This window comes from Cebidichthys violaceus, unplaced genomic scaffold (assembly GCF_023349555.1).
Source record: "Cebidichthys violaceus isolate CVI_PGR_0920_01 unplaced genomic scaffold, fCebVio1.0.p SCAF_3, whole genome shotgun sequence".
In the NCBI taxonomy this organism is placed as follows: Eukaryota; Metazoa; Chordata; class Actinopteri; order Perciformes; family Stichaeidae; genus Cebidichthys; species Cebidichthys violaceus.
The window spans coordinates 8,558,165-8,585,920 of NW_027176483.1; the positions used below are offsets into that span (position 1 = coordinate 8,558,165).

Consider the following 27,756-nt stretch of genomic DNA (forward strand, 5'->3'; position numbering starts at 1 on the left):
GTGTGTGCTTGAGCATTAATTTATGTGTTTATGTGTGTAGCCCCACTGTCTCTTGGTATTTAGCAAAAAGTGTGTGATTTTGTGTGAGCCACCCTGTATCTGGCAAGGTAGTCAGACTGACAGATTGTGCTGTATGAGAGCCATCTCCTCAGCTTGGCTGCCTGTGCGTTTCTCCCTCGTTCCTCTCCTTCCTCCCTCCGTCTCATCTCCCTTTTACTGCTTCAGCGGTGACTAGCATGGCAAAGGGATATTTTTCCTTCATTTGCCTTATCAAGCCAGCTGTATAGGTAGGGCCTCTCCCTGGATTAAGTCCACTCACCGTTCCATAACTGTAGCTACAATACCTGATGGATCAGCCCTCCAGGTCTGTCTCCTGTCCGCTCCAGCCAAGGAGGTAGCTTGTGACAGGGTGTGAGGTTAAAATGCCAGAGATGGCAGCGGGCGCTTTGTATGTCCTTGCATTACTCTCCTCCATTAGAGCTGTTCTCACTTTGTGGCTTCATCAGGACTAGTTAGAAAATACACAGATACTGTCGACGGAGGAGAAGAGGGAGCTATTGCTCTGCAGGGGCAGTGATTGTGTGTGTTTCTGTGTGTTGGGAAAGTGTTTTCATGCTCATTCTTTTAACTAGAACCTTTGTGGCAATGATAGAACGATTTTCAGCAGTATCCTCATTTTGCTCTTTAGAATTTTTCACATCTGATTTTGTTGAATCTAGCCATTTGGGCCAATACGGCATTTTAAAATTGGCATCGTTTGTAATGTGGTACCACACCAGAGCTCCTGGGGTGGAGGGAGCAGGAGGAGGAGCAGGTAGAACAGGGAGTAATGAGCCTTGGCAGGAGGGACAGATGATAGAGGAAAACCTGACACAGACAAAAGGAATACACAGTCCCACATCTCTAAACCCAAATATGGATTCACGTGACCGTTTGGGAAATTGAAATCCTGCGGTCGAGGGCAGATAAGGGGGTTTAGGATTCATCAGCTGATCGTTTAACTAAAGAAAAGCAATGCTGGCCCCATTCACGGTGTGACTGAATACCTGCTGTAAACACAAAAAGATCAAATTACTGATGCCAACAGCTGGTAGACTCTTGTTATTGTTCTCTCTCCTCCCACTCCATCTCCCAAAATGATCTGGATTACTGTTTTCGCTGCTTCTCTTGATTCCCCACCAGTCGCCTAACTTCTTGCGGATGAAGGCTTATCATCCTATGTTTGCCTTGGCAGCGGCGTGAATTGGTGCAGCTGGAAGAGCACAATGAATTGGATGCAAACAATTGTGCATGCATGGGAGTGAGCTGAGAGAGCTCAGCCACAGACTCAGCGGAGCTGAGACGCACCAGATTGGGCTGGCTCGTCCAAGCAGTGCATTTCTGATTGGTCCGGGCTACAAAGCTGAAATGTGCCTTTTGTGCCACTGGTCCACAAATCTGACATGCTATAGAAATATCTCTCACTCTTTTTCACGCTAAGGAACAGCAGCGCCTTTCTACAGTCACTGATCATTTTTCCTGTACGCAAACATTAATTGATTAATGCCAACCGCCCTGAGACCCAGCTTAGTGGTTATGGCTCTCAGGCTTGGGGGGGGGGGGGCAACTGATACCCTTAATGAGTCATAAAAGGCGAATAATTATACACTCCAGTAGTCTTGACATTGGGTGATATTTCAATATTTGGTCACTCTCTCTCGGAGTCTATTTGCCCACATAGTTGGCACACGCTCAAATGCCCTCAGACACGCATTTGCACAAGTAAACAGAGAAATCTTGACTTTCCAGTCCCATGGTGTGGTCCATGCGCTCGTGATATTTGGGTACAGGCAGGATCCTGCTGCACAGCCTGGAAAAACAAACACACAGGTCAAACAGAGAGCTCCCAGAATGCACTGTGATTCAGCTCAGCTCACTCACCACCAAAATAAGCATGTTGATTACATAATCAAAACAAGAAGCCCGAATGCCAAAACCACTATAAAATAATTGTCATGCCATCATCCAGAGAGCTGACTCTACATCCTGCCCGTGGTGGTGTTCCTTCCTGGGTGGTAATGTTTGTGAGCTGCTATATGAGACTGATTGTGCTAAATCATGTGGTCTTATATGTGATTATCCACTTGATAATGACAATGTATTGTTTCCCCCCCTAGAGACGGTCAGCACACTCTGAACGAGATGACGGAGGTCTTCGCTTGTTAATTGAGCTATCATAGAGAGGGATAATGCATGCATAGGGCGTCATAGTATCTGCCTCTCACACCATCTTTCCCTGGGGTAAATCTGTTCCCCCGTTTTCTCTGAGTCCATTGCCCTCTAAAACACACTGCCTAATTACAGAGCAACAGAGGGAGGAGGTGAGGACAAAGTGGGAGAAACGAGCAAAAGCCAGAAACACGCAAGAGGAAGCTTTAAGCATGTAGCTAGAGGAGGTAAAATGGGCGCTCGAGAACAGCTGTGCAAAACTGATGCCGGATAGGGAAGCAGCTCATAATTAGGATTGTTTTAGAAGTAGCGTTTCTTAAATTCAATTAATATTTGATCGTGGCTGCACTCTGAGATCCCCCACTGAACAGGCTCTGACTCTGAGGCAAACACACAATGACTGCACATCAGACATGGCTGAGGATTGACAGGCATGTGGCTCCCAGCTTCCTCCAACAGTCTTCCTCCTTTTTAAAGCGCCTGACAAACCTCATTAAGGGCTGTTCACGCAGGCTCTATTGACATGAGACATACCAAGGAAGGCTCATGTTTTAAACATTGGTTTCCCAAGGTTATATTGCAGAGTCTATACATGGATCTATAGCGCTTTGTGTCGCATGAGCTTTCATGGTATATGTGATGTATGTGTGGTATTTGCCATCAGTCCCTCCTGCTGTATTACATGTTGGTGTCTGAGGTGTAAAAAATGATGGGCCCTGTTTTAATAACGGTGGGAATATTACCATTCAGTGCAGACAGATTTTGCATTCCGCCCAACTCTCAGAGCCACGTTCACACCCTTTACTCCTCTGAAATATTGATATAATGTAACAGGCTATTTGCATTGAATATTTTATTCAGTGTCACATTTGCATCTCATAAACGGCTGGTCAGTATTACTTTAGATTACCTTTTGAATTTTAGAAACTTGCATGACTGGGACAGAATGAGAGCAGAGAAGCAGCAGAAGTTTGGGAGAGGAGGGGAGCGTGGAGTTTGTGAGCTGCGAATCGCTTGGGGAAATTCACTGAAAATGTTTCCTGTGTCCTTTTGGCTGCTCCATTTTCCTCTGCTCCTTCTTCTTCTTCTAAACACAGCGCTCTCAGCTCCGTCTCCCACTGTTTATTACACACTGTTTGCAGCAGCACTTTATGTAATGTGCTCCAGACAGATTTGACAGGCTGGATGTGGACCATAAAATACCTCCTCTTAGAGTACTGTCTACCAAAATATCACAAGCCCAGGTACGAGGTGGCTGGGAGGTTTAGGTATAAGAGGGAAAAAAACTGGAATGAGAGGAAACCATGCAGGACTTTGCACAAAATAAGTTTAATTTTGAATATTTAGCTTTCATTTGAGTTAGAATAGTAATATTGTAGAGCAGCAGTTCCTTGACAATACATTATCTTTGAGGTGTAAAGAACACAAACACACAGTATCGTTTGATGCTCTGGTTTTCAGAATAACCTCTTACAGGCTTTAATATGTCTTGAGTGGTTATATTGGAGTGTAGGACCATCTTTGTAGTGCTGACCTGAGGTTATTACTGTGTGCAGTGATGGGGAAGGAAAATCCATGGCGTGCAGCCATTGTTGTGTTGTTTCATTGGTTTGAGGCGGTGCTCGATGCGCCACCTGTTGGAAGCTGCTTCGCAATCTCATTTGGGAATGGAGACCTGCATATTCGTTTAAGCCGATTGTTGAATCACCTGCATAGTCTCCATTTACAAATGTTGCTCATGCTTTGTTTATTCTTATTCTACAACATATTTAGCCACTGCTGGACTATAAGCTGTCATTTTCATCAGAAAACGTAATTGAAAGAAATCTCTGTACCTGAAAATTGCATCCAGTTATCAAAGTGTAATAACTGCTTTTTAAAGTCATAAAAGTCATTAAAGTCAACAGTTACATGCTGTTTTACTACATGTGATAGTGCAAACAGACATACATGCTAAAAATCCCAGATTCCTGCAGGCATTCTTCCTAGTAAAAGCGAGTAGGCTAGCGAGAATTATAAGGCTGTACGCATGACTGACTCTGCTTACTGAGGCTCTGTTTGCATTTGGAACCAAAATGCATCTCATCTGATCACCACTGAAATGCCCTAAACACAGGTGTAATTGCACCAACACACAGCTTTGAGGCTTTCCTGGGACTGAATCTCTCAAACAGCATTCAGAGGGGGTCAGTGATGCATGTGACTGCACACTCAACGTAACGTGAAAGCAAAGGCCGTGGGGTCATCTTCAACTTTGTACAACACGCATACGGCACGACAAGTTGTTTGTTTGTGGCAGAGAGCATGGGCAGTGTTTTGAAGTGAATTCATGAGGGGGAGGTATCAAACAGCCTTTCTCGTCTCTGTGGCTGAGCATAAATGTGTTTTTCTGTTCAGCAGTGGTTGCAGTTTTCCCACAGACAAAATCACATGCGAGCCAGGAAGGGATGTAGTCCCTTTTAGACTTAGACTTTTAAAGATTTGCAGCTCAATCTACAATCATTCTGGATACTGTTGGTCTGAACAGGGCACAACACACATGTGGAAGAGCTGTTCTCTGACAGGATTATGGGCCACCAGCCACAACAATGAAGCCAAGTAGGATTTGTCAGAATCACGGCCAACTGGAAAAGGTAGAAATAATATGTATTTGTTCTTATCAAACTATAACCTATTTGGCAATCATTGCTGTCAGCAACAAAGTGCAAAACGATTCACAGTTTTTTTAGGGGGGAAATTATTGATATGAGTGATGAGTAAGCCCTGTCTTGTCCTTTTTTTGGCTTTGCAGTGCAAAGCAGGCTAATAAAAAGCTCTGAGCATCTGTAGGCCTGCACGCTCATGCTCGCTCACTGTCTTTCTCCAAACCAGGCTGCACGGCCACAGCTAGCCAATTGCGTGGTCTCTTCTCCCCCTTTAGCCTCCAGCCTGCCAGTCCCCAACTAGCACAGCCTTGAGGTAGGACATGCTGGCAGTCCTAACATGCTCTGGACTAAACCTATTTTGGGGGCTTTTTGAGCAAAGGTTTGCACAATGCCAGATGCAGGATGGAGTGACACTTCAGCCCTCTCCCCTACATATAATTTCATCATCCATTCATGATCACTGGACCATACATCACGCAAGAACATTGTGCAAGTGGCACTTGCCAGTTCACCAGCCGCTGGAGACAAGGGGTCGAAGGTCCAAAAGGGAAGCACAAATCTTTGTATGTGCCATTCTTCCTCCTCTCCGGTCCCTTTTCTCCACGACAGCCCACATAGGAATCCTCCAGAACAGCCTGGTGAATCACCCTGCATCACCAGGCTAAGCACTGCACATGTTCCAACAATTACACAAACAGGCATGGATATATATACCCACACACAAATACCCTCCCTCAACCTGACATTTCATCTGTGCGTCAATTAGCGTTTGTGAAATGGTATAGTGCCAGCCACTTCACACACAGAGATTAGATAACTGTCAGTGATTTGTGTAAAATCATCCCATCAACTTGTGAACAGCCACTGTTTTTCAAATAGAAGTGTTAAGTCACTAATTGTCCACAAAGCACTTAAGTGCCCGATCCAATATGCATTCTACTTTTTTGACTTAATTACATTGTTTTTTATGTAACAGAGTCTGTGATATAATGTGCATGCTAACATGCACACATGACAAAGCTAACATGCTGATTTGTAGCAGGTACTGTGTTAGCATGCTAACATTTTCTAATTAGCAATCCATTCAATAGTTGTTATATGTCTGAGGGGCTAACTGACTGACCATACTGCTAGCATGGCTAAAGATGTTCTCTGAACTTTCTTCACAAAACTGAAACAATTCTAACCAAACTAGGCCACTGAAGTGATTTTCTTTGGAAAGAAAAAAAAAAAAGTTCAATACAACCTTATTATCTCTACTAATCTAACAGGAACCATTGTTTCTTCCTGAATAGCTTTGTGTTCTCAAGAGCCCCTCAATCGGCTTAAAGGTCAGGTTGCATACAAATCACACAATCACCCTGTTTGTCCTTTTTGTAATTTGACAGACCTCATAGAGACTTAGGGCTGAGAGGCTGCCTCAAAAGCATCAGCTATTCTTCGCCAACTCCCATTTCTCATTAGAATTATAGCTCTCTTGAAGAGTAAATCAACCACGGATCATGTTAGTTCTGCCTCTTTGTTTTTCCTCCCGATGACAATAAATAAGGCTTGTAATGCCAGATAGATTGTTTGTGACAAGGTACTGTACTTTGCATGTGCCCTGTTCAGGCGTCGCCCAGTGAACACAGCCCCCTGAGCTCTCAAGGCGGCACTAAGTAAATTGAGAAAGTGATGGAAAACAAAACTCTAGCATGCTTTCCACAATTAATCATATTTTTGTAGTAAAAAAACCTGTGCTTCTCATTATTACCCTGCCAAAGAGACACTTAACATGATTTCCAGTAATAACTAAAATCTCCTCTCTTTTTCACTCTCCAGCCTGAACTCACACTCCCTCAATTATTTCCCCCCTCAGCTATGCCTGCAATAGTTAGCCAAATGACATCCTTGTCATGATGTAAGGGTGATAATGTCAAGTGGGTTTGAGAGCCGCGTGTGTGTCACTCTGCTTAATGGCTGTAGCCAAGCCTGCCATTTGTTCTCTGCGGCCCTGCCAGCCAAATGGGCTACGATCGGCGTATTGGTAGACGTGACAAACAGTGACATCCTGCTCGGTACTGCAGGTAAAATGGCAACTCCTGATCTCTGAGGTGATATTGTCTGCTGCAACAGCAGCAACAAGCTCATATCTCCACAACTGCTACTATTAATATGCATGTGAGTCAGAATTAAGACTATTACAGTATGGAACAAGGCTAAAATGTCCTCAGGTGCAGTGTAATTGAGTTAACGTGAAGGGAAAATTACAGGTTGCTCCTAGCAGAAGTGACGGCCACAAGGACCGGTAGTTGTGGAAAACTATATTTCCCATGAGCCCTTGACTGTATCCTGCTGCGAGCAAGCAGCTGCATGGCACCGTCAATATGTCTCAGTCTGCTGGGTACTACCCAGCTGTAAATTGTTGACAGTTATACAAGCCAACACATCAAGGGGCTGCAACAGACAGAAGTGCTGAAGGCCTGTCAATCCAAGATGACCCCGTGCGTATAAAGAGCAAATTATGTTAATACAGAACTGGCTGTCTGCAAAAGTAAAACTTCATTCTGGAGAAGATGATGCATATTCAATTTTAGTATTATTATTAAATGTGTTTTTTGGAAGAAACCCACTTATGAGTCAGAGGAAGCTTACAGTATGTTATAGGATATATTTCATTACTTTAATTTGTCCTTCCAGTGACATTGGTCGATGCTAATGAGAGTTATTTTCTGTGGTGTCGGTCCAGCTGGACTCTGAAAGCAGAGGGGTATTTAAATCTCCTCCTGACACTGAGCCAATGTAGTGACTTCCCCGGGGCCTACGCTCAGTCCACAGCACTGAAGAGGACAAGATCGCTCCGACCATAGTGGAGCTTTACTGTTAATGCACAGCGGCTGACGGGAAAGGTCACCTGGAGAGAAAAGTGGTCACTGGAGAGATGGGATTCTCTTTTCCATTTGATGAGAGCAGCAGCCACAGAACAAATATAGCGCTCCCCGAAGAGGAGTTACTCTGTTCTCCCTCTGCACTCACAGTGTAAATGCAGTTGGACAGCCTTTTGCAAATACAAAAACAATACCAGACTCATTAAATCCCTCACTTAGCTGTCGTGCACTTGTACATCCTCCCCTCGTCAGCGCTCCTGACACCAGTTGTGAGAATGTTGTGGTCAGAGGCGAGGCAAGTGATCAGTCATCACACCAGCCGAGGGTACAAGTTAGTCAGTGTGAGGGTTTGACTCCAAGGAAGTGAGTGCCCCTTAGAGAAAGAACATTATCAGACATGCAGATGCAAAGACTGACATGCACGGATGGCATCAGGTCATGAGAGGTCTGTCTTTTAGTGGCATCTTTATGCAGTCTGAAGAGATATGACTTTAGCTGTGTTAGTGAACAAGTCAGTACTCTAACCTCTAGCTAGAGGCAAGGGTTTACCATGTCCGGGGTTTTAACTACCTGGTCTGTCCTGACAGGTAATAAAGGGCTTTCTTTTACAAGCAGTCTTTAATTGAATGAAGAAGGTAAAGATGGAGGCCTCCAGGTAGTCATGAATCTGTATTAATTAATTAATGGCAAACTGAGTCCGTATTGCTTTTTCACATGAACTTTGCTTGGTAGATGTGTGTCTGTTTTGGTTATGAATAATCCTGTAGACGTCTTAAACTAAGCCCATTGTGTAGTTGCGTGGTGTTTGATGAGATTTTATAAAACCATAACGGAGATGCTGGGACTAGGCTGCTTCACTGTAATTTAGCTGTCATTCAATTAAAGTTGCACTTGTCCTGCCAATACTTTAATTACACCCTCAATAATTGTTTTCCCATTTTTGATGGAAGGAGAATATTTAGGCTGGTATTTTTATGTGAAGAGAGGCACTGGAATTTGGACATGGATACAAAAACGCACAAGTATCCACACACATACACAAACACACATACCATGAATGCATTCGACTCTGCCCTGTATCCTTAGGCAAATACAATTGACTTTGACTTGGATTAGGTTTTATAATGCCACCCACATGATACATCTGGAGCATCCGAGACCTCTTTGTCTTGCTTGATGTCACCAGCAGTGAGCTGATGATGTGGGCAGAAGGGGACTGTAGGCCTGTATGCATATGCACAAGCTTCACAAATTGCTCCTCAATAGCATTACAGTTGAGTCCTTCTTCCCCTACTCCCACTCTGCTTTTTCCTGCACTGTTCTCTCTCCACTTTCTTGGTTCCTTCACATCGCTAAAGCGCATGTGTTCCCACTCATGTCACTGTGCTTAAGCTGTGTCGAGTGGAAGAGTATGTGTTTTAGTGTTTGCAATTTTGAGAACATGCAATTATTCCTTTTTTTTTGGTCATAACTGAAACACAACTTTCAATGCAGATGGTGAAGGTGATAGAACAATGACTGAGAGGTGACTGTACATTAGAGCACAGATGACATAAAGGTGATAGAACATGGACATTGATGGGGTTGTAGGAAGTCAGAAGAGCCAGGCAAAATGTTTGGCACAACTCACAAGACTATTACCATTTTGAGCCTTGATGAATATATCCATCCATTAGCTATAGCCACTTATTCTAGAGGGTCGCGGGTGGGGCTGGAGAGGCTGGGGACTGAGAGCTCAGTTAAACTCTTAGCACCACTTTCTCTCCATCTTTGAAAGGCTTTGCTGATGTTGTAGCTTGCTCCGAGCCTCGAATCACAGTCTGTCAGAGTGTCAAGTTTGAGCTATACTCCCTCAGTTGTGGCACCCGACAACACTGCAAGATGACATGTTTTTGCTGTTTCAATGCAATGCACCCTGGCTCTCCAACTGTGTGGTGTCCTTGTTAGGCCTCCAGCGGAGCGGTGAGGTGAGGTGAGGCTCCTGGTCGGAGGAGGAGCTGCTGCTTTCCACTTCCCACTTTCCACCGGAGCTCCAACTGCAAGTCGAAGGCAGCAACAAAGCCAGATCTGGGTCTGTCCTAGGCGGCAACCAGCTCTTAAAGCTAATGCTAGGTTAATTAGCTAGCTAGCTATAAGGTCAAATCAGCCAGCGACAGCTCTCATCTCAGACAGCTAAATCTACCGTGTTATACCAAGGACCAATTGTTCCAAAAATTACTATGAATTTTATTCAATAAAACTCAGAACAGAAAGCTTGACAGGCATAGTAACAGTAACAAAGGGAGGCAGGCTTAGTGAAGGATCCGGTAGAGCAGGGGTCACTAATAGGTGGACCATTGTCCGGATCTGGACCCAGACAACGTTATATCCGGACCCTGGACCTACAACTGATAGATAATTGAGAATTATTACATTTTGACAGAGCGCTTCTATTTTAACTGGTGCAGCTTTTCTAGCATTTACGGCACTCGATCAGCGGTCCAGGAAACACACCGACCAATTACATGCGTTTTAAATCATCTCACGTGATGCTACTCAGTCAATTAAATATGTGTATTCTGATAAACTTCCCGACTCCAGTGAGATTTACACACACACACACAGTAGAGACGGGCAACAGACTGAGTAGTCGGAGAATAGAACGTGAGTCAGAGAAGTTATTTCAAATGGAGTTCTCCAAAAAGAGAAAAGTGGTCAGTGAGACCAGAGACTTCAAACAAGAATGGACAGACTCTTATGGTAATTCTTCCCGCGGGCAGTTCACAACTAGTATGTCTCATATGTTCAGAGACCATGACGATTATTAAAAGCGGCAATGTGAAGCACCACTACGAGACAAAGAACACAACCTTTGAGCAAACGTACCCACCCAAATCCGAAATGAAGTCACAGAAAGTAAACAGTTTAAGAGCCCAATATGATCAGAATCCTAACACATTTATTCATTGCCCAACAATGATGTTAACAGAGATAATAGAGCTGAACCAAGTGGTTTCAATAACCACAGATAAAGTCCCTGCACACACATTTCTCTTTTTAGAAGATAAGAAAAATATAATATCATGGTTTTCTTGGTTGACATCACTTCACCCTGAATGAACTGAATTTAAAGCTGCAGGGCAATTTAGTGAAATACATTTTTCTAAAATGAAGTACTTTATTTTAAGAGTCATATTTTTCAAAAGCTTTCTGTTATTCAATGTATTCCTAAATGCAGCCCTTATTTTACTTGAAATGAGAGCATAACATTTGATTTATTATTAGATTATATATTATTTATAATTCATCCAGTTAAATTTGAAAACTGACAATAAATATTGTTGAGATATTATTGAACTGAACTTTGTTTATTTGATTTGACAGTCAGTTGTTGACTATACAGACGTTAATACAACTGTTGGTTACTGCAATACATATGGAACTAAATTATAGCGCAAGTTAGACATTATTGTGATGTTTCGGACCTTTGCGTGAGGAAATTCTCTTTAACTGGACCTCGTTGAATTCAATACCCCTGTATTAGAGTAATAATGAACATACTGAAATGGTTGGAAAGGAGGAGACACCAGGGAAAAAGTGTAGTAAAACTATTTAGTGAGGAGCTGTTTTATTGTGAACCCTAACCTCGCTCACAACAAATTAAATATGCTGTATATAGGCAATTTAATGCACCTGAACCTGGAATAATGTTAGTCATGGTTGACTTAGTTTACAGCTCCAAAGCTCATTACTGAGATGGACACTACTCTACCTCCAGAGTATCAACAGCCACCATGTGGACTTAAGTCAATAAAGTCAAGGGCATCAGTGGGACTGGTGAGTAATAGGTTGTTTTTAACCGTGTGAGGAAGCCATAACCCCAAGAAGCTTTGGGGCCACTTAACGGGAGAAGCTCATTCAGCTTGATCAGGTTTCTAGAATATATACCAGTCATTTGTTCCAGTACACTGGCGACAGGAGGTGAAAATGCGAAGAGTACTTAAAAAAGCGGAAAAAGGTGAAATCTATGTGAAGTCAAGAGGTACTTCTTCTTCGGAGTTTTTTATTTTCTTCAATCCCGACAGATCTGGCACGATCAAAGTCACCTAAATGTGCAATTAGCTGGTAAACTGCACTGACAGATGTGCTTTTAAAGTAGTGTTTTAGAATCATCTGGTGATATATGACTCTAATCCATTTTTAATGTGTGTTTGATGCGAGGTAGGAGGGGCACTTACAAATTGGAAAACAAGTGGGCCTGTGTGGAAGCATGGGGAGAGTGTCCAGGGTAAATGTGTCGAGTCCTTCTTGTGGCTTACATATGAAAGTCATCAATTTCAATCTGACCAGTTAATTCAGTCTTTCTGAGGCAGGGCTGTAGGGAGAAAATTATGGCAGAGACACTGATATATTATGTGATAGATCAAGACCATGCTTAGTGCATAAATATCCAGACAAAGGACATAAGACAATTAGATGTAACCAAAACGTTATCTTTATCATTCATTTAATGATTTAATTAAAAGTAGATACTATTCATTTATCACCCACTAAGATCACAACAGTAAAATTAGCTCAATATTAATGTGTTGATTTCAGTTTCTGGAAACTAGAGCTTCACAATTGATCCAGAAACATACAACATACCAATATCATAGAATTTTCTACTGGCTGCATTTTTTTTTATGAAGGGGCGAGGCTCTAAGAAAAGGGCAATCTGTAGAAAAATAGGTTGCCAAAAAAGGTGTTGTAAAATAGTACAGAAGTGATCAAACAGAGTTGATTCTGTATGTGCCTCTTTAAATATGCAGAAAGGAAACATATTCAGTAATCACACATTCATTATTATCATTGCAGTATGTCATTTTGACAGTATTACGCAGCCTGACTTATTCAGTCTATTCATTGAGCATCATATTGTGAGCAAGAAACGGTTGTTTTTCACAGACACTCCTTAGTATTTACCATTAGAATACAGATGATAAGAAAACAGAGTATTTCAAAAATGTTTTATTTATGTGGGTATTATATTTGTTGACGCTTAAATAATTACATAAAATGGTCTACGCCAAAGGATATCTTAGCCGTATTACAGACTCATAAATATACATAATGAAATGTAGTATTTGCCCAAGTTACATAAGAACATGGATAGGCTGGACAAAAATTGCATCTGTTGTATTTAAGTTACTTTTCATATAGTTTATCTGCTGTTTGGCAGAGTCAGAAAAATACTGCATTTGATTGTGTTCCCTTGCAACTATATTAAAACATTATCACAGCCTCCGTTGACTTACGTCCCAAGTGTCCAGATCTTGTTGGCTTTTATGGGTGATTCACCCCTTCAGTGTCAGAGGTGCTAATAAGATGATGGTGCCATTATAGGTGACACCAGGCATGTGTCACATGACGTCTTGCTGGTCCGACTCCAGCCCGGCTTGTCACCGGGCTGAGATGGATCTTATCCCTCATCTGAGAGCAGACAGAACGTGGGTGGCAGTCCTCTTACCCTCGCTGTGAAACAGCCTCTGTGACAGCACAGCAGTGCTGCAGCTGAGCCACAGGGTGCATATAGGGACAGAGGACAGGCAAAGCTCCCTGTAGCCTACAGGGGATGCAAGAGACACTCACTCACACCACAGGTGCTCTCCACCTGTCAAAATTTCACTGGTTGCTCCACACAGCCCTGTGATTTGCAGCACATGGGGCTCTGGTGTGCAAATTGTGGACTGATATTTCTAAGTGGTTAAAGGACCATACCAGACTTGTCCCCACATGTAGTGCAAATTGCTGCAAAGTGCATAAACTCAACATTACCATCAATTTCCCAGAGTTTTTGAGGTAAATTGATGTTCCCTATACCTTCCAATTTGCTTTTGACCAATTTGCTGCCAACTTGCTTGAGCTTAGCTTAATCATCACAAAGAACTTTAAGTTTTTCTGTTGTCTCTCAAATTTACCGCCGCATGACAATGTAACAATAAGGGGTGGTGGTTAGCACTGACTTTGTGAGAATTCCCTGCCAAAATCAACCTCGGGAACACAAACAATAATAAAACATGAATGTGTTTTCAAGATCATGTTAATTTGTGGACGTCTTGCATTTAAAAATAAAAAAAAGATTATGTGTGTTGATGCTCAAGTACAGTAAAGGATGCCTGAACATGATGCCTTAGCAATTGAAAGCACCAACCTGCAAAACTTTCTGTTTCTGGTCTTCCAATAACATACAGTAAGTTTAATAAGAATTAGAGGTGACTGAATCTCTACCAAAGTTTTCATAAGTAAATAAAGAGTAAATAAAACTAAAGTAAATAAAAATGAGTATAAGTCTGTGAAGCTGAACCGTCCACTGAGAATTACTGAGCCCAACAACATGCTAACAAACTTTACAAAAGGTTTAGAAAAAAATCCTGACTTGCTCTACAATTCCCAGACCTTGTGAACAACCATGTATTAAAATGAAGCATGATTCTGCAACTGTAGAACAGTTTAGAGGAGAATTGACATTTTCAGGGGTTTTTTCGGGATTGTAAATCAAAAACAAATACCAATGCCCAATGGTACATTCGATCAAACAGCTGTGGGACAGTTTCACAATGATGTCTGCATGGAGGAGAGACCCTTCAATCATCTGTCATACATCCCACTTGAAATGACGTTCTGTCTCAAGCAAATGCCTTTTGAGCCTTGCCAGACTGTCTGGCTTTGCAACAACAGTAAAAGGGCTAAAACATGCCAAAACAACAGCTCTGGCCACAGCAGTGGTAGCAACCACCTAGGCTCACTGTGGGAAATGGCACCTCGTCAGTTTATTCGACAATGACATTTACCTAAAACCATCGTAATTAGTAATTTGATCCACGTCTCCCCTCCTGAATCAATTGTACACTCTCCCTCCACAAATTGTTTTGTGCAGCTGAGCAACAGAGAAATATTTAGATTAAACATCTTGAAATATATGTGCCGTTTACCACCATTCAATCTTTTTTCTAGAGAAATAACTGCAAATCAAAAGCAGCGTAGAACTGAGCCAGAAGGTAGATGGAAGCAATTTGAAACACTCAGTATCACAATATAACTGGATGGAAGTAACATTTTGCCGTTGCACACAGATTGCCCCTCAGAGGGGACGGACCGTAAAGACATCTGAGTGACATCGGAGGGTTACCCCAGCAGCAGCTCAGTTATAAAGAGGGCAGAACCCAGACTCCATTACAAGGAGGGGGGCACTTTGAAGTGGCGATTAGGCTGCAAGCTTTGCACCCAGAGCTTCCGAGGCACTGCCCTCTACACCTCAGACAGAGCATAAAGATGCAGTGTGGCAGCTTTGCTGACTGGACACTGCTCCAGTTCCGCCTGTCCAATTAGCAATCTCTTCTACCCCTGAGGACTGGTCTCTTTCTGCTTGGCTTAGCTCACTGCATGTGGGCTGGATCACCTACATGCACAGTCCCACTCTGTGCAGCCACAGTAATGCTTGTTGTACTTAATGCCGCTATGCACTAAGAGCACTCCATGATAAAGACTGTGTGCTTTTCGTGCTAGCTCTGCCTTTGAGTTACCCATAAATGTCCACATTTAACCTCAGCACGACTTCTCGTCTTTGTTGTCCTCTTCAGTGAGCTCATTTACGCCAACGTTGCCACCACTCACCCCAGTGCATTTCCTATTTTATGTGCATATAAAGGAGATAGCCACTGAAATCTAAAACAAATAAGCGACTTTCAAATTCAAGAGTGCTCTGACTTCCAAAGGCTTCTGATCAAAGGGTGCAATGGCTTGTTCAGCTCACTTGTCAGTTTTAGCGAGTCGTGCCATTTTAGATGGGATTCATCATCCTCTGTTGGAAGTATTTTTCAGTCCTTACCTCGTTAAATATAGTGAAAATCACTGTATGTTACATTAGCAGTTATTTAACACCAGTGAAATTGTCCTTTTATACCAGTTTCAGCATCCAAACACGATTTCATCTTTCACCTTACTAATGCGTCACCTGTTTGAGTATTTCAAGCTGAAAGTTGTGTTTCGTTCAAGGGGGAAGACGATAAATTGAATTTGCTGAGTTCTGTGATAGCTGTGTGTAGTGCAGCCTTCTCTTTCTCTAATGATGCCTCTCTTTCTCCGCTGCCATAGTGCTGAAGATTTGCATATCTCCCTAATACCTCAACGCAGTGTATTTCCTGCTTTTTATTCCTCCGCACTGCTTCTCTGTAGCTTCTAAAAAAAGGAAGTTCTATTCCATGAAGTAGGAATCCAGCTCTCCATTTACTGAGTGCAGTAACGTGGCCTCTGTGGATGCTGCATTATATTTGGAGGCTTTTTACTCCCTCAGCTGTCATGACTGACACAGATCATAAAGCATACCACCCTTCACCCCACCCCCGACCTTCAGAAAGCACACAGGAGGCGGGGGTCTTACATCAGCTGCTGGCTTTCACAGATCCACCTGACTCTCTAAGCCCTTCAGGAATCTAAACATCCATCACTGAGTCACTTAGCACTGGATGCTACCATAGATGCCCTTAGCTGGGACCAGTTTCTTATTCAAGATCTATTGCTACCCTTGCTGATGTCATGGTATCTAATGGACTCAACTTTATTGACCTCTCTATGATTCTACAGTAACAGAGTATATAGCCTGGGTCTATTTCTGAACATCTATGAATAGTGATATTCATCATTCAGGAGCTGGCTGTGTTTTACTGACCCTCTCGTGCTCCGGAGGGCATGGATGTGGCTTTTTACCATTAGCAGTCTCTTTGACTGTAGATAAATAATGGTAGGGGTCACTTGTAACAACTACTACGCTGATTATATTTCAAGACCAGATCAGTCAAGTCGGATCGCGTGTTTTCCAGTCTGGAGCAGTTACTGTTGGCAGGAGATGATGTTTGAGATGTTTAGAATTTTTGTTTTATTAATCAAGTAAGCAGCTATCACAAGTGACTTCTACTGAGCACCTGCCTGAGAGGAGATGTTGTAGGATACAGACTGGGTTGACTTGTGTTTCTTATTCTTTGCACCTCACACTAACTCCTTTAATAAATTAGAGCATAAGAGTGTTTATTGATGCATTGTAGCTTGATTAAAACAAAAGATTATTAATAGAGTGATTATAGAAACCTTTGTATACCAAAAATCCACTATGGTGCATAACACAGTAATACATTGAATTATGAATTGTGACTTAAACATAATATATGAAGCATGGAAGCACTGCCACTGTGTTAACATTGAAAACAAGGAGGAAGAAACCACCTTAAGAGGCATCGCAGGAAATGGTCATTGGCAGCTGCCATAGTAATTATAAATGTGATTCTTTCATTGTTATGACTGAAATCAGGACAATCAATATAGGAACAGTGGAGTAGATTAACAAGACAATTTTTTGGGGTTTTACTGAAGACTGCTGAAGTTCACTCACCTCCATCTCTCCCTGCAAAGTCTGCAGTCTCTCTCCGTCCACGACCATTGTGCTGTTCCCATACACGTTTCTGTGCAAATGCACAAAGTAAATGGTTCATTTGTCACAGTCACACTCTAGAATTTGCGTTATAATGGGATTTTAAAGAACTGTCTAACAGTAGAAGTCTAATCATCATCTACCTGTCATTAAATTTGCTGTCCATGGCTATTTTGTACGAACTCTCTTTTCTCACTGCAAGTGGCCTCAGGTGTCACATCGACTTTAAATCAGTAGACGAGGCTGAGGGAAGACTGTGGAATACAGTGCTGATCCCATTCTTATTTTCCATATGAAACAAGTTTACTCCCCACTGTTCCTGCTTTTGGAGCTAGTCAGTTCCCAGAGGACATGGCGGGGTGGAGAATAAAGCAGAGATCCAATGGAGGAGTGAGATGAAAAGGCCAGTTGTGACAAGCAAAGGAAGGGAAGGAGAAAGCAATTGGGGAGATGCACAGAAGACAAACCCAGTTATTGAAAGGAAAGCATGTGTGCCTCTCAGTGTTTGTCACTCAGCAGTGTGAAAATGCATCCTGACACCCGTTTATCACTGTATATTTAGGAATCAGAATTGTTAGAAGGAAATCCAGAATTTGAATACATTAGCATCCTCCCCGCTGTGCAAATATCAAAGCTCAATGAGGCTTTATATCCTTGTCCTCTAAAGTGAAGGCCATTGAATTGTTTAAATGTGTGCATCCTGATGCTCAAAGTGCTCATGAGTTTAGATCCACTTATTGTAATAGTATCATGTAAACAGACACAGGCGCACAGGTGCAGCTGTGAATTGTCTCTCTGTCTCTCTCTCTCTCACACACACACACACACACACACACACACACACACACACGCACACACACACACTCTCTCTCAGCAAAAGATGATGTTTTTTTATAACTCTCTTCCAGAGCCACCTCTCTCACTGGGCATCTACTGATACCCATTAATCATGAGCTCTCTTGTATTGTCAGCCAAGCCTCCTCTCCTCTCTCCTCTCCCCCTCCTCCCTTCTCTTTCAGCCTGTCAGTTAACAAGCTGTGACACCATGACAGTGATGTGTGCGCAACTGAGTGATGCCTGGCTGCAGCCCTTATTGGAAAGATATTGAAATGCTCCAGCATGAAGGGGGTAGTGATGAAATTGTATTTCTCAGCTCCTTATGACAGAATGTAAAAAATGGCAGCTTTGCAGGCTTTTCAATTAGACTGGGAGGGAGGGCTTTATTTTGGGTCGACAACATGATTCACTTTGACAAACAATCAGCTCCGTAGCAAAAAAATCCCATGTTTTTATTTTACACACAACCAGGAAAATGTAACTATGTATGTAAATAACAGCATCACTCATTTTTCTGCCTCATTGTACTTTGTGTGTGCAGGCTCCGTGTCCCTCAGTGTGTTCCTGGTCTCCCTCGCAGTGACAGTGTGTGCTGTTTGGCTGGTGGCTCTTTGTGGCGTCTGTGGTTGGTGTCAACGCAAGCTGGTGAGTTTGAACACGCACACGAACACGAGCTTCATTAACAGATACTGTACATGTACTGTAGTCACGTTTGTTAATCCTAATGCTTTGTCTGCTGTGATTGTACTTGAAAAATACACTTTAGTGCATTGGAGAAACAACAATGTGTGCAAATATTGTGAAAAGCTGTTCAAATATTATGCGCATTCTTGTTGAACCGAGAATTTTCTGTTAAACGATAGTTAATAATGAAGACCTTTTAAGTTTTCAGATCTTTTACTTGTGTAAAAATATTAATATAGTCTGAAAATACGAGTAAATGTCCTATATTCAAAAGTAAAAGTAGGCTATATAAGTATAAGTAGCAGAATTAACTTAAAGTATTATAAATGAAAGTACTTACTCGACAGAAAAGTTACCTCTATGTAGCACCACCCTGCTGGCAGTAGAAAAAGGTGTGGTTTTAGTGGTGTTGAGTAACTAATGAATATAGTACTGGATTGATGCATGATTCATTTATGATTTATTTATCATTGTTATACAATTTAAGGTAATTGACTGGTTATAATTATTTCAAAATAGTATTTTAATTGTACATGTCATGAGGGCTTGAGAGCCATAGGTGCAATGTCAAGTTGTCCCGGGTGTGGGAAAACAACACAGCGAATGCCCAAAACAATTGACAATGAAAATGGATGGCAAAAATGTAATGCCATGTGGGGCTGATTGTCTGCTGCAATTTGATTGTTTGCCATCTACTGTCGCCATTGTCAGACGAAGGTATTTATTGTATCTAGATGGTTACAATAGTTACCCACAGGTCACGAAAACATGCAAAAACTCTTGAGCGACTCGCTGCCCGATGACTTAACATGACTTTAACCAAAGATACTTTACAACAGAGATGACTCATTATAAACTCCGCCAATGTTTTGAAATGGTATACACTTCCTGTCTCCTAAGTGGATGTAGTCATGGCGTCTTCGTTTATTCTCCCCATCCCCCCAGTTTGTTTGGAAGAGTTGTTAATGTGCATGGATAAAAGCATAATGGGTTATAGTCGCATCAAGTAATTATATTTTTGTTTGCTAACATAAGATATTTACACAGCTAATGGCCATATTTAGCATTATGAAAATGTATTAGTCGCCATGTTACTCCAGTAGCCCAGAATGAACAAACCATCCTATCACCTTTTACCTGAAGGCCACTGTAGTTCTCCAACAAGCTTGTGAAACTGCATGCGTTAGCGTGAGCCGCAGAGTGCACGCCAGCTGCTGTCTGGACTTCCGTAAAATTATCATATTTTATGTGGAATGGTTCTCCAGGTAAAATGGATAACTAACATCATGTAGTCAATGTATGGGAGAACGGAGTGATGTCGGAGTGATGTTGGAGTGTGTGTGTGTGTGTGTGTGTGTGTGTGTGTGTGTGTGTGCTCCTGAGCTATGTGAAATGATAGAAAAGATAATAAGAAAGTACATAAATGAAAGGGCAAATAACAAAAATATTAACATCCGTATACATGTGCATTTCACGCTGTAAAACAACGTTCTGCTACACACATTGTCGTTCATTCTTTAAACTGAATGTTTGTACTTTTGTGAAATATTGGATAATTTGACCTATTTGGGCCCCAAACTTTTACCATATGAGAAATTTAGAGGAGTTTATCTTTGGTGAAACAATTCATGTACATCTGAAACAATTCCCATTTAATGCTACCTTACACTACACTCTACTCCACTACATTTATTTGGTTAGTTATTTTGCAGATTCATTCAAAATATAAATCAACTAATACCATGTGATGTATTATTACAGATTAAGCTACTCTGCAGCATTAAATATGTAATATTAGGCCCACCATTACCAGTTGCATCATTAATGATGCTTCCACATTAATGCATCACTAAATATAATTCAATGTAATAATATACATCATTCTGAAATGCATATTTTCACACTGCGGTATATTCAAAATGGTACACAACAGCAGTACCTATTTACTGTCCATGACTGCATGTTGCTGTAAACACTGGTCACAGTTGCATCAGTGTCCACACAACCACAACAGTGCAGACACAAACTACTTCATCTCTCAGAGAGACACAGCTCCAACATCAGTAAACTGTGCTGAAACAGCATCAGAACCATAAACTCATTGATGAGAAACAGAACACAGATTAAGCATACTGACCTCTACTAGAGGGCATGTCATTGTGATTACATGCTATAACATGTGATTGATTAAAGAGAGGCAACCACTCATTAGGCAGACAGAGCTGTACGGCTGAGTGCCACTTCACTTGACTGATTTCTTTTAGATTTGCATGCCTTTAAAGTTAATTAATTTCTGATTCCTCTTGTGCTTGTACAACGCAGGAACACAGGTCACCTGCTTGTTGGCTTGAACTTGTTTCAGCTCACCATTGCACTGCGGTGAAACTTATTGGTCCACAGATGGCAGGATTTGGCATTGCAGTAGGCTCTGCACACCACATGCCTCTCTACATTATGACATTTGCATTGCTTGAATCCCTAGAAGGTACCTGTAACTCGATTACTTGTTGATGGCGTTATAATGTGTATGAACCAGGGAGGAAACGGTCCTTAGGTCCTCTCCTCCGGAGCACTGCTCTAAGTGTAAATGGAACTAATTTCCATCCTGTGACTGAGTCGTGCAGCAGCCACAGAGCAGGAGCGGACTAGGATAGGGTGATGATCTGTTGGCCATATGACCCTGTGACGGCCACTATCAACCACAACCTCACACACAAGATGATGTGCTTCTATCTCAGTGGAGATGCTGTTTGTGCATGTCTTATTTTGTCTTTCCTATCAGTGCATCTTGCCCTGGCTAGCCTACTTCAGGGTGTGTGTCTAATATGTTTGGTGGTGGTTGGTAAAACAGAGTGGCATTAAGATGTTAATTAAACCCTTTGAAGTCTTTAGACCACTTAATTTGGGGAAAAATGTCAGCCGCCCACTGGTGTGTGAAACCACATTAAACACAGCTGCTTAATGTACAAAATAATTAAGTGTGACTGAGATAAACTGCAGTCCTTTCTATGGTGGTGAATGTGTTATTGATGGTGCACTACACTTTGACAAAGCCTAAATACTAGTCGTCGTGTTGATCATGTTCTCACATTAATATCATCATCTGTAAGGTGTGATGTTTTCTATATGTGACTAGCAACCACAAAGGTGCGGCAGCTATACAATCTGTTTGTGTTACAGAAACTGTCTCCGCTCCCTCACTTCCCTTGATCTCTTTATCGGTTGTTTTCCATGGTAGCACTATATTCCCTGAACGCATGATTAGAATGTATATACAGTATGATTTGCATAAACACGGCTACTTTCAACTGATACACCTTATTATAGATGCGTATCTAGTACGCTTTGTATTCACGCAGGGTGATTTTCTATGCATAACTATGTTTTCATTAGGTAAAAAGTGGTCAGTGGCTAATGCTCATTTTACATAAAGCTACCACAAGCCAGGCCAAGTCCAAAACTTTCGTTTATGATGTTTGCGAGTGTACTCTTTGACAGTGTCAGCTTTCATAAGAACAAATGTTTGCCTCAAGCTTCACGTGTCAGTTGCGAGTGGGCCCATGCCAGTTTTGGTTATGATTCATAGGTTAATAGACAAGACATTTTGGGTGAGTGTTGCTTTTGGTGTTTTAGCTTTGGCAACCAGTGTGATGGGTTTTATTTTAAAAGTCCTCATGTGCGGTCATCCTGAAGCCTCCCTCCTGCTTGGCTTTCTGTTATCTAAGCCCCCTGGAAAAACTGCTCAATGAATGCTATAGTCCCCTTCTGCTGCCTGCTAAGTCTGCTTGCTTGTTACTGTTTATAGATGCATCGGCGTGACATTTTTAGAATATGTGCTCAGCCAATATCATTTTTTACTCAGGTTTCACAGAAAATATTCTTATGTATTGATTGATTTTTAATTTTTTTACGTTTTCATGTCTGGTATTATTATTGTTTTTGGAATTAGAGACAAAGACAACAACAACTAAACAAAGTAAATGATCACTGGTTGGTAAGCCGCTACGTTGTGGGGCTGCTGATTGTCAGCAGGGGCTCATGTTGTAGGTGTTGGGTGGGATTTTCGGATATCAGAGGTGGTGCAGCTAACATCTGTTTGAGCAGCAGTGGCTGTTTGGCATTCATAAACCCTCTGCTTGCTCCTGTGAGCCCAGTGCCGTTTGTTCCGTGACATAGTTGTGAGTTGATTTGAGATTGGACCTGACCAGATTCATAGCCTGATTCAATCCCTGTTGGGGGATCAGCATCTTGGGTGCATTAACTGGGTGTTAGGAGTTCACAGTTGTTAAGAGGATCATAGTAATTATGCCAATCAGAGGAGGGAGAAGATGTGAAAATCAATAATTATAGAATTTCAAAGGAGAGTTGTCAAAATCATTGGGAATACTATAATAAGAGCACATTATGTGGATCTAAAGCCTTGACCTGTCACATTTACGGGACAGTGTTGGTGGTGATATGTAAATGTTATGTCTCTGCGATTACACATTCCTCGATGTCAGCAAACAACTACACAAGAACACAAGTATTTTTAAATAGATTGTTTTGACAGATGCTGAAAACGAATGATCGACTGATGATTTAGCAGCGGACGACCATTTTAATAGTGTACTCCTCTCTAATTATGGTGTGATGTGGGTAATATTGAGCGAGCATGTAGACTCTTGCTGCCTGCTAATTCACAGCAAACAAACACAGCTGGGTGTTGGAAGGCAGTGCACTGCCAAGTGAGACAGAGAGAGTGGTTTCTTCTCTCATGTCTGGATTCTTCCCTCAGAAAACCCTCAGCATCACCCTGGGCAGTCCAATGCCAAGTCTTTTCTCACTCATCTGCTGTCACAGAGCAAAAAAAAAATCTGTGCCGCGTACATATGGAGCCTCAGTGGGCCCTCTTTTTTTAATACAGTGCATCCATTGGGACGCTTGCACAAATAACTGAATCAGATAGTAAACACAGAAATCTGGAGTGTTTGTTAGGGTTATCTGTAATTACTAAGTGTTTAAAACTCATTAAAGACAGTTTGCACGATCTTAAAGCTCAGCATATTTTGTCCACTTTTATCAACATACTGTATTTATTGTTTGAAGCTTCACTCGTTAAATTTGATTTAACCTTACTTCCTGTTAGTTTTTCATCAGAACTTGGACACAGAGGCATTTTCTGATCTGACAACATCACTTGTCTGCACCAAAACACCATTGCTATTGAAAAATAAACAGGCTGAAACGACTGATGCTGATGCAGCATAGAAGTAGCTTCAGAAATTATTCAGACCCCTTCACTTTTTTTTGCACTCTTTATTGTGTTGTAGATTTAAATTTAAATGGATAAAATTGCCATCTTTTATCTTCAATCTACACTCAATAACTCGTAAAGACAAAGTGAAACATTTTTTTATTTTTTTTGTTGCAAAAACTTAACATAAACTTCTCAAACCCTCATTTACATAAGTATTCAGACCCTTAATTCAATACTTTGTGGAAGCCTCTTTGGCATCAATTACAGCTTGGAGTCTTCTTGGTCTCTACAAGCTTTGTACACCTGGATTTGGGAAATTTACCCCATTCTTTCTGGCAGATGCTCTCAAGCTCCTTGAGATTGGATGGGAAGCGTTTGTGAACGGCCATCTTCAGGTCTCTCCACAGATGGTCTATAAGGTTAAAGGCTGGGCTTTGTCCAGGCCGCTCAGGGACAGTCAGAGAATTATCCCAAAGTCACTCCAGCGTTATCTTGACTGTATTCTTCGTGTCATTGTAGCGCTGAAAAGTTACTGAAGTTGTGTGAGCTACGGAGCAGCTTTTCTTCAAGGACGATGACCTATCTGCTGCATTCATCCTTCCCTCAATTCTTTCTGAAAAGTCTCCATGTCTCTGACGCTAACAAGCACCCTCATCGCATGATGTTGCCACCACCATGCTTCACTGTAGAGATGGTATTTGCAGTACCTGGTGTTCGCCAGATATAGTGATTTAAACCTTGAACACTAAAGTTAGGCTCAGACCGAAGGGTGAAGTTACACTTTAAAATGTGTTTGTTGACTCCCCCCCCCAAGTTCAGGCTTGTGATTTGTCTCATAATTGGTTATTCATATCAGTTGGAGCTATTTTGAACTCATGGCTCAGAGCCAGACAGCAGTGAATGCTGTAATCGTGTGAAACCATTTGTCGCTTAACAAAAGGACGGCTGGTTAAAATTAGACTTAAGTATTTTCAAGGGCATTTGAGTAGAGGATGATGAGGGGGAATTGCTCACTCTTCCATTGGTATGCTTTAACCCTCATTTGGGGTATTGAGCTGATTTTCTTTATTGTATCTTGTCTTTAGAGCTGGTGAGCTTTGTTATGTTCATCACTATGGATCCCTGCAGCCTCCACAACTCCCCTGAAGATAGAAGAAGAGTGTTTGTTATCCACTCTTGTGAATAAGCTGAAGGGAAAGGTGGGGGAGATGGTTTTGAAGCTGTGTAATTCTTTGTGTGTGTGTGTGTGTGTGTGTGTGTGTGTGTGTATGGAAATGAGGATCGTCTGACTCAATGCCCATCCATTTCTTGTTTTCACATCCAATCCACTTGGGACTTCCTGTCTCTCATTGTTTCTCTCAGTTCATTTTTCGCACCTGTCTCTCCCTCCAATCTCGTTGTCTCACATACCGTCCTGCACTGTCCTTGTTTTTCTCTCTATCAGACTGCCTGTTTTTATTTTTTTTATTTAGTTTCTATTTTCGGCTCTCACCCCTCTTTCTGTACTGGACTCTTGCTCATTCTCCGTGTCTTCCCACCTTCTTGAAATTTTTACGATAGCATTGAATGATACATGAGCTTCCTTTGATAGCTTGTCCTCGCCTGACAGAGATTCAGACAGTTTTTCCTCCCTAGAAATTGCCGTACAAGAATACAGTATTTATTGTGATGTGCTTATGTAAAAATTTCTACGGGGAAGAGTTTCCCTTCTGGGCATGCAGATGTTTTTAAGCTTTAATAGTTGGCTGTATGCATCTTTGTGTTCCCAAAACTATGAGGTCATGTAATGTATTTAGCCAGCATGTCAAGCGAATGATAACAGCTATTTAATGCCTAAAGCCAACTCCAAAAGATCATGATTAGTCTCTCTAGTGTGGGCTGAGAACATGTTGATATGTGTTCAGTATATAGACTTCCATGTCTACTATAGTTTATAAAGAAACACGCCTCTTGAATGCAGCTGTTTAACGTGTCGTTCCTGTCAGATCAGTGTTTATTCATCTGTTGACCTGTCTATTTCAGGTTGGTGTCGATTATACAATAGATGAGCGCTTTTGTTTCCTTGTGTGTGTGATAGATATCATTTTTTGCTCAGTAGTGCCATTGTGGGCTTTATCATTTCTGTCCAGCAGTGCTATTGTCAACTCTGGCTTTGTAACAGGTCCAACAATATCCAAAGCCGCAATATCCAAGGTGTGGGCTTTAGTATGAAATTATATCTGTGTCACCTGGACATTATGGAGTTTACGCCAGTCATCGTGTAAAGAACTGAAGATCAGTATATAAACGATGGCACAATTTTTCTTCTTTCCATACACGTCTGCTATTTATGACTGTTGCATGCATCATACATAGATCTCTGAGTCAACTCATTCAATTACTCTGGCTGATTGCATCTCAGAGTTTCCCCCATGTTCCCCCGTTGGCTGTCTTCCCAACGGCTACCGTGTTTCCAATGTCACCTTAAAATAGCGTTAGCAGGACATATGCGTCACTTAGTACTGAAGGCAAAATTAAACAAAATAACACCACCTGCCCAACAAGAAATTATGTGACATAAATTAAAAAGAAAGCTACAAAATGACCATTAAGTCTAATTATCAGGCTATCGTTGGCTTGCTAGGCTAATGCAATCCATTGACTATTGCCCTTCCCAGTGGACATTACGTATGACAGCCATGGATGAAGACAGTTGACACAATCAGAGAGAGAAAGGAGACGTAGAAAAATTTTATGATACGTATTATATTTGGAAATAAGCAAACCAGAGCCCGACAATTTTCATGACAAAACACACAAACCCGTTACGGTGTTGCTGGGTCTTAGGGCCATGTAGCAGAACTCAAGTGAGGTCTGGTAAGGCTTATTACGAAGGCTCATTACAAGAGTAAAGTGGAAGCAGGGAGGTTGCATAGTTCAGATATCCAGTCTCAAGCGCCATGCTCAATCCCCAACAAGCAAGCCCAACACAGGAAATTGCCCTTCAACTTAAGATCCAATTGTCCAAGCCAAGCCACGGTGGCAGCTCAGTGTGTTTTCCTCCTACTCATTTTTCTGGGCTGGAGAATCCTCGCCTATCCTTGATGTGTATCAGAGCATCACTTTCAGGGGAGCAGGCGTGGTATTTGGGGGGCCGGGCAGCTTTAAACTGATCCCCTACCTGTCCAACTTGTAGCAAAGTGTCAATAGAGATTACTTGCATTGTGACATGTGTGAAACACCTTTAACTGTAATGAGCTTTTCCAGCAGAATGCACCCAGTAGACCTCACTTTTCGAAGCCTTTAAATTGCCATTATTTCCATGGTTACAGCAGGTCATGCTCTAGCTATTTGAAATCAGGCTGGTGCAAGTCTTTCTAGAGGCTTCTCTCCAGTACCCAGCGGATTACCTTAAAGAGGCAATTGCCATGTAAATTTCAGGGTGGTGCGAATGATAATCATAGTCAGAAATGGCTCTCCACAGCAGATTTGATTTGACTTTGATGAGTGTAATCAGGAGACCATCGGGTAAAGGACTGATGGCACAGTGTTCCTGAGATAATGGGAGAGGCATTTACACTTGAAATTAGTATAGCAAAAACAGAGCTTCAAAGGACAAATCTAAGCTAACCTTTTGTTTCTCTGCTTTCTCTGTCATCTCCTCCCTCTGCTTGGCTCAAGGGGAAGAGGAATAAGCCAGGAGTGGAAACAGCAGACACTCCAGACTCGGCACGTGGGCGAGGGGAGAAGAAAGCCATCAAGTAAGCGCCTGGTAACGGGTTTGGGGTAGAATAAATCTGGTGATAATGAACTCTATTTGGTTCAGCTTTGAGCGCTGCGACGTACACCACA

The 27,756-nt window shown here is 41.9% G+C and overlaps 1 protein-coding gene across 2 annotated transcripts in view; it reads left to right on the forward strand.

Moving 5' to 3' along the window:
- The window catches only part of syt7a (synaptotagmin VIIa), a 69,001-nt gene that overhangs the window by 9,142 nt on the left and 32,103 nt on the right, over positions 1-27,756 (forward strand). For both annotated transcript variants that reach the window (XM_068722595.1, XM_068722594.1), the window contains exons 2-3: positions 18,544-18,647; positions 27,586-27,665. In XM_068722595.1, the coding sequence (XP_068578696.1) occupies positions 18,544-18,647; positions 27,586-27,665 (184 nt within the window). The remainder of the gene's footprint in view (positions 1-18,543; positions 18,648-27,585; positions 27,666-27,756) is intronic.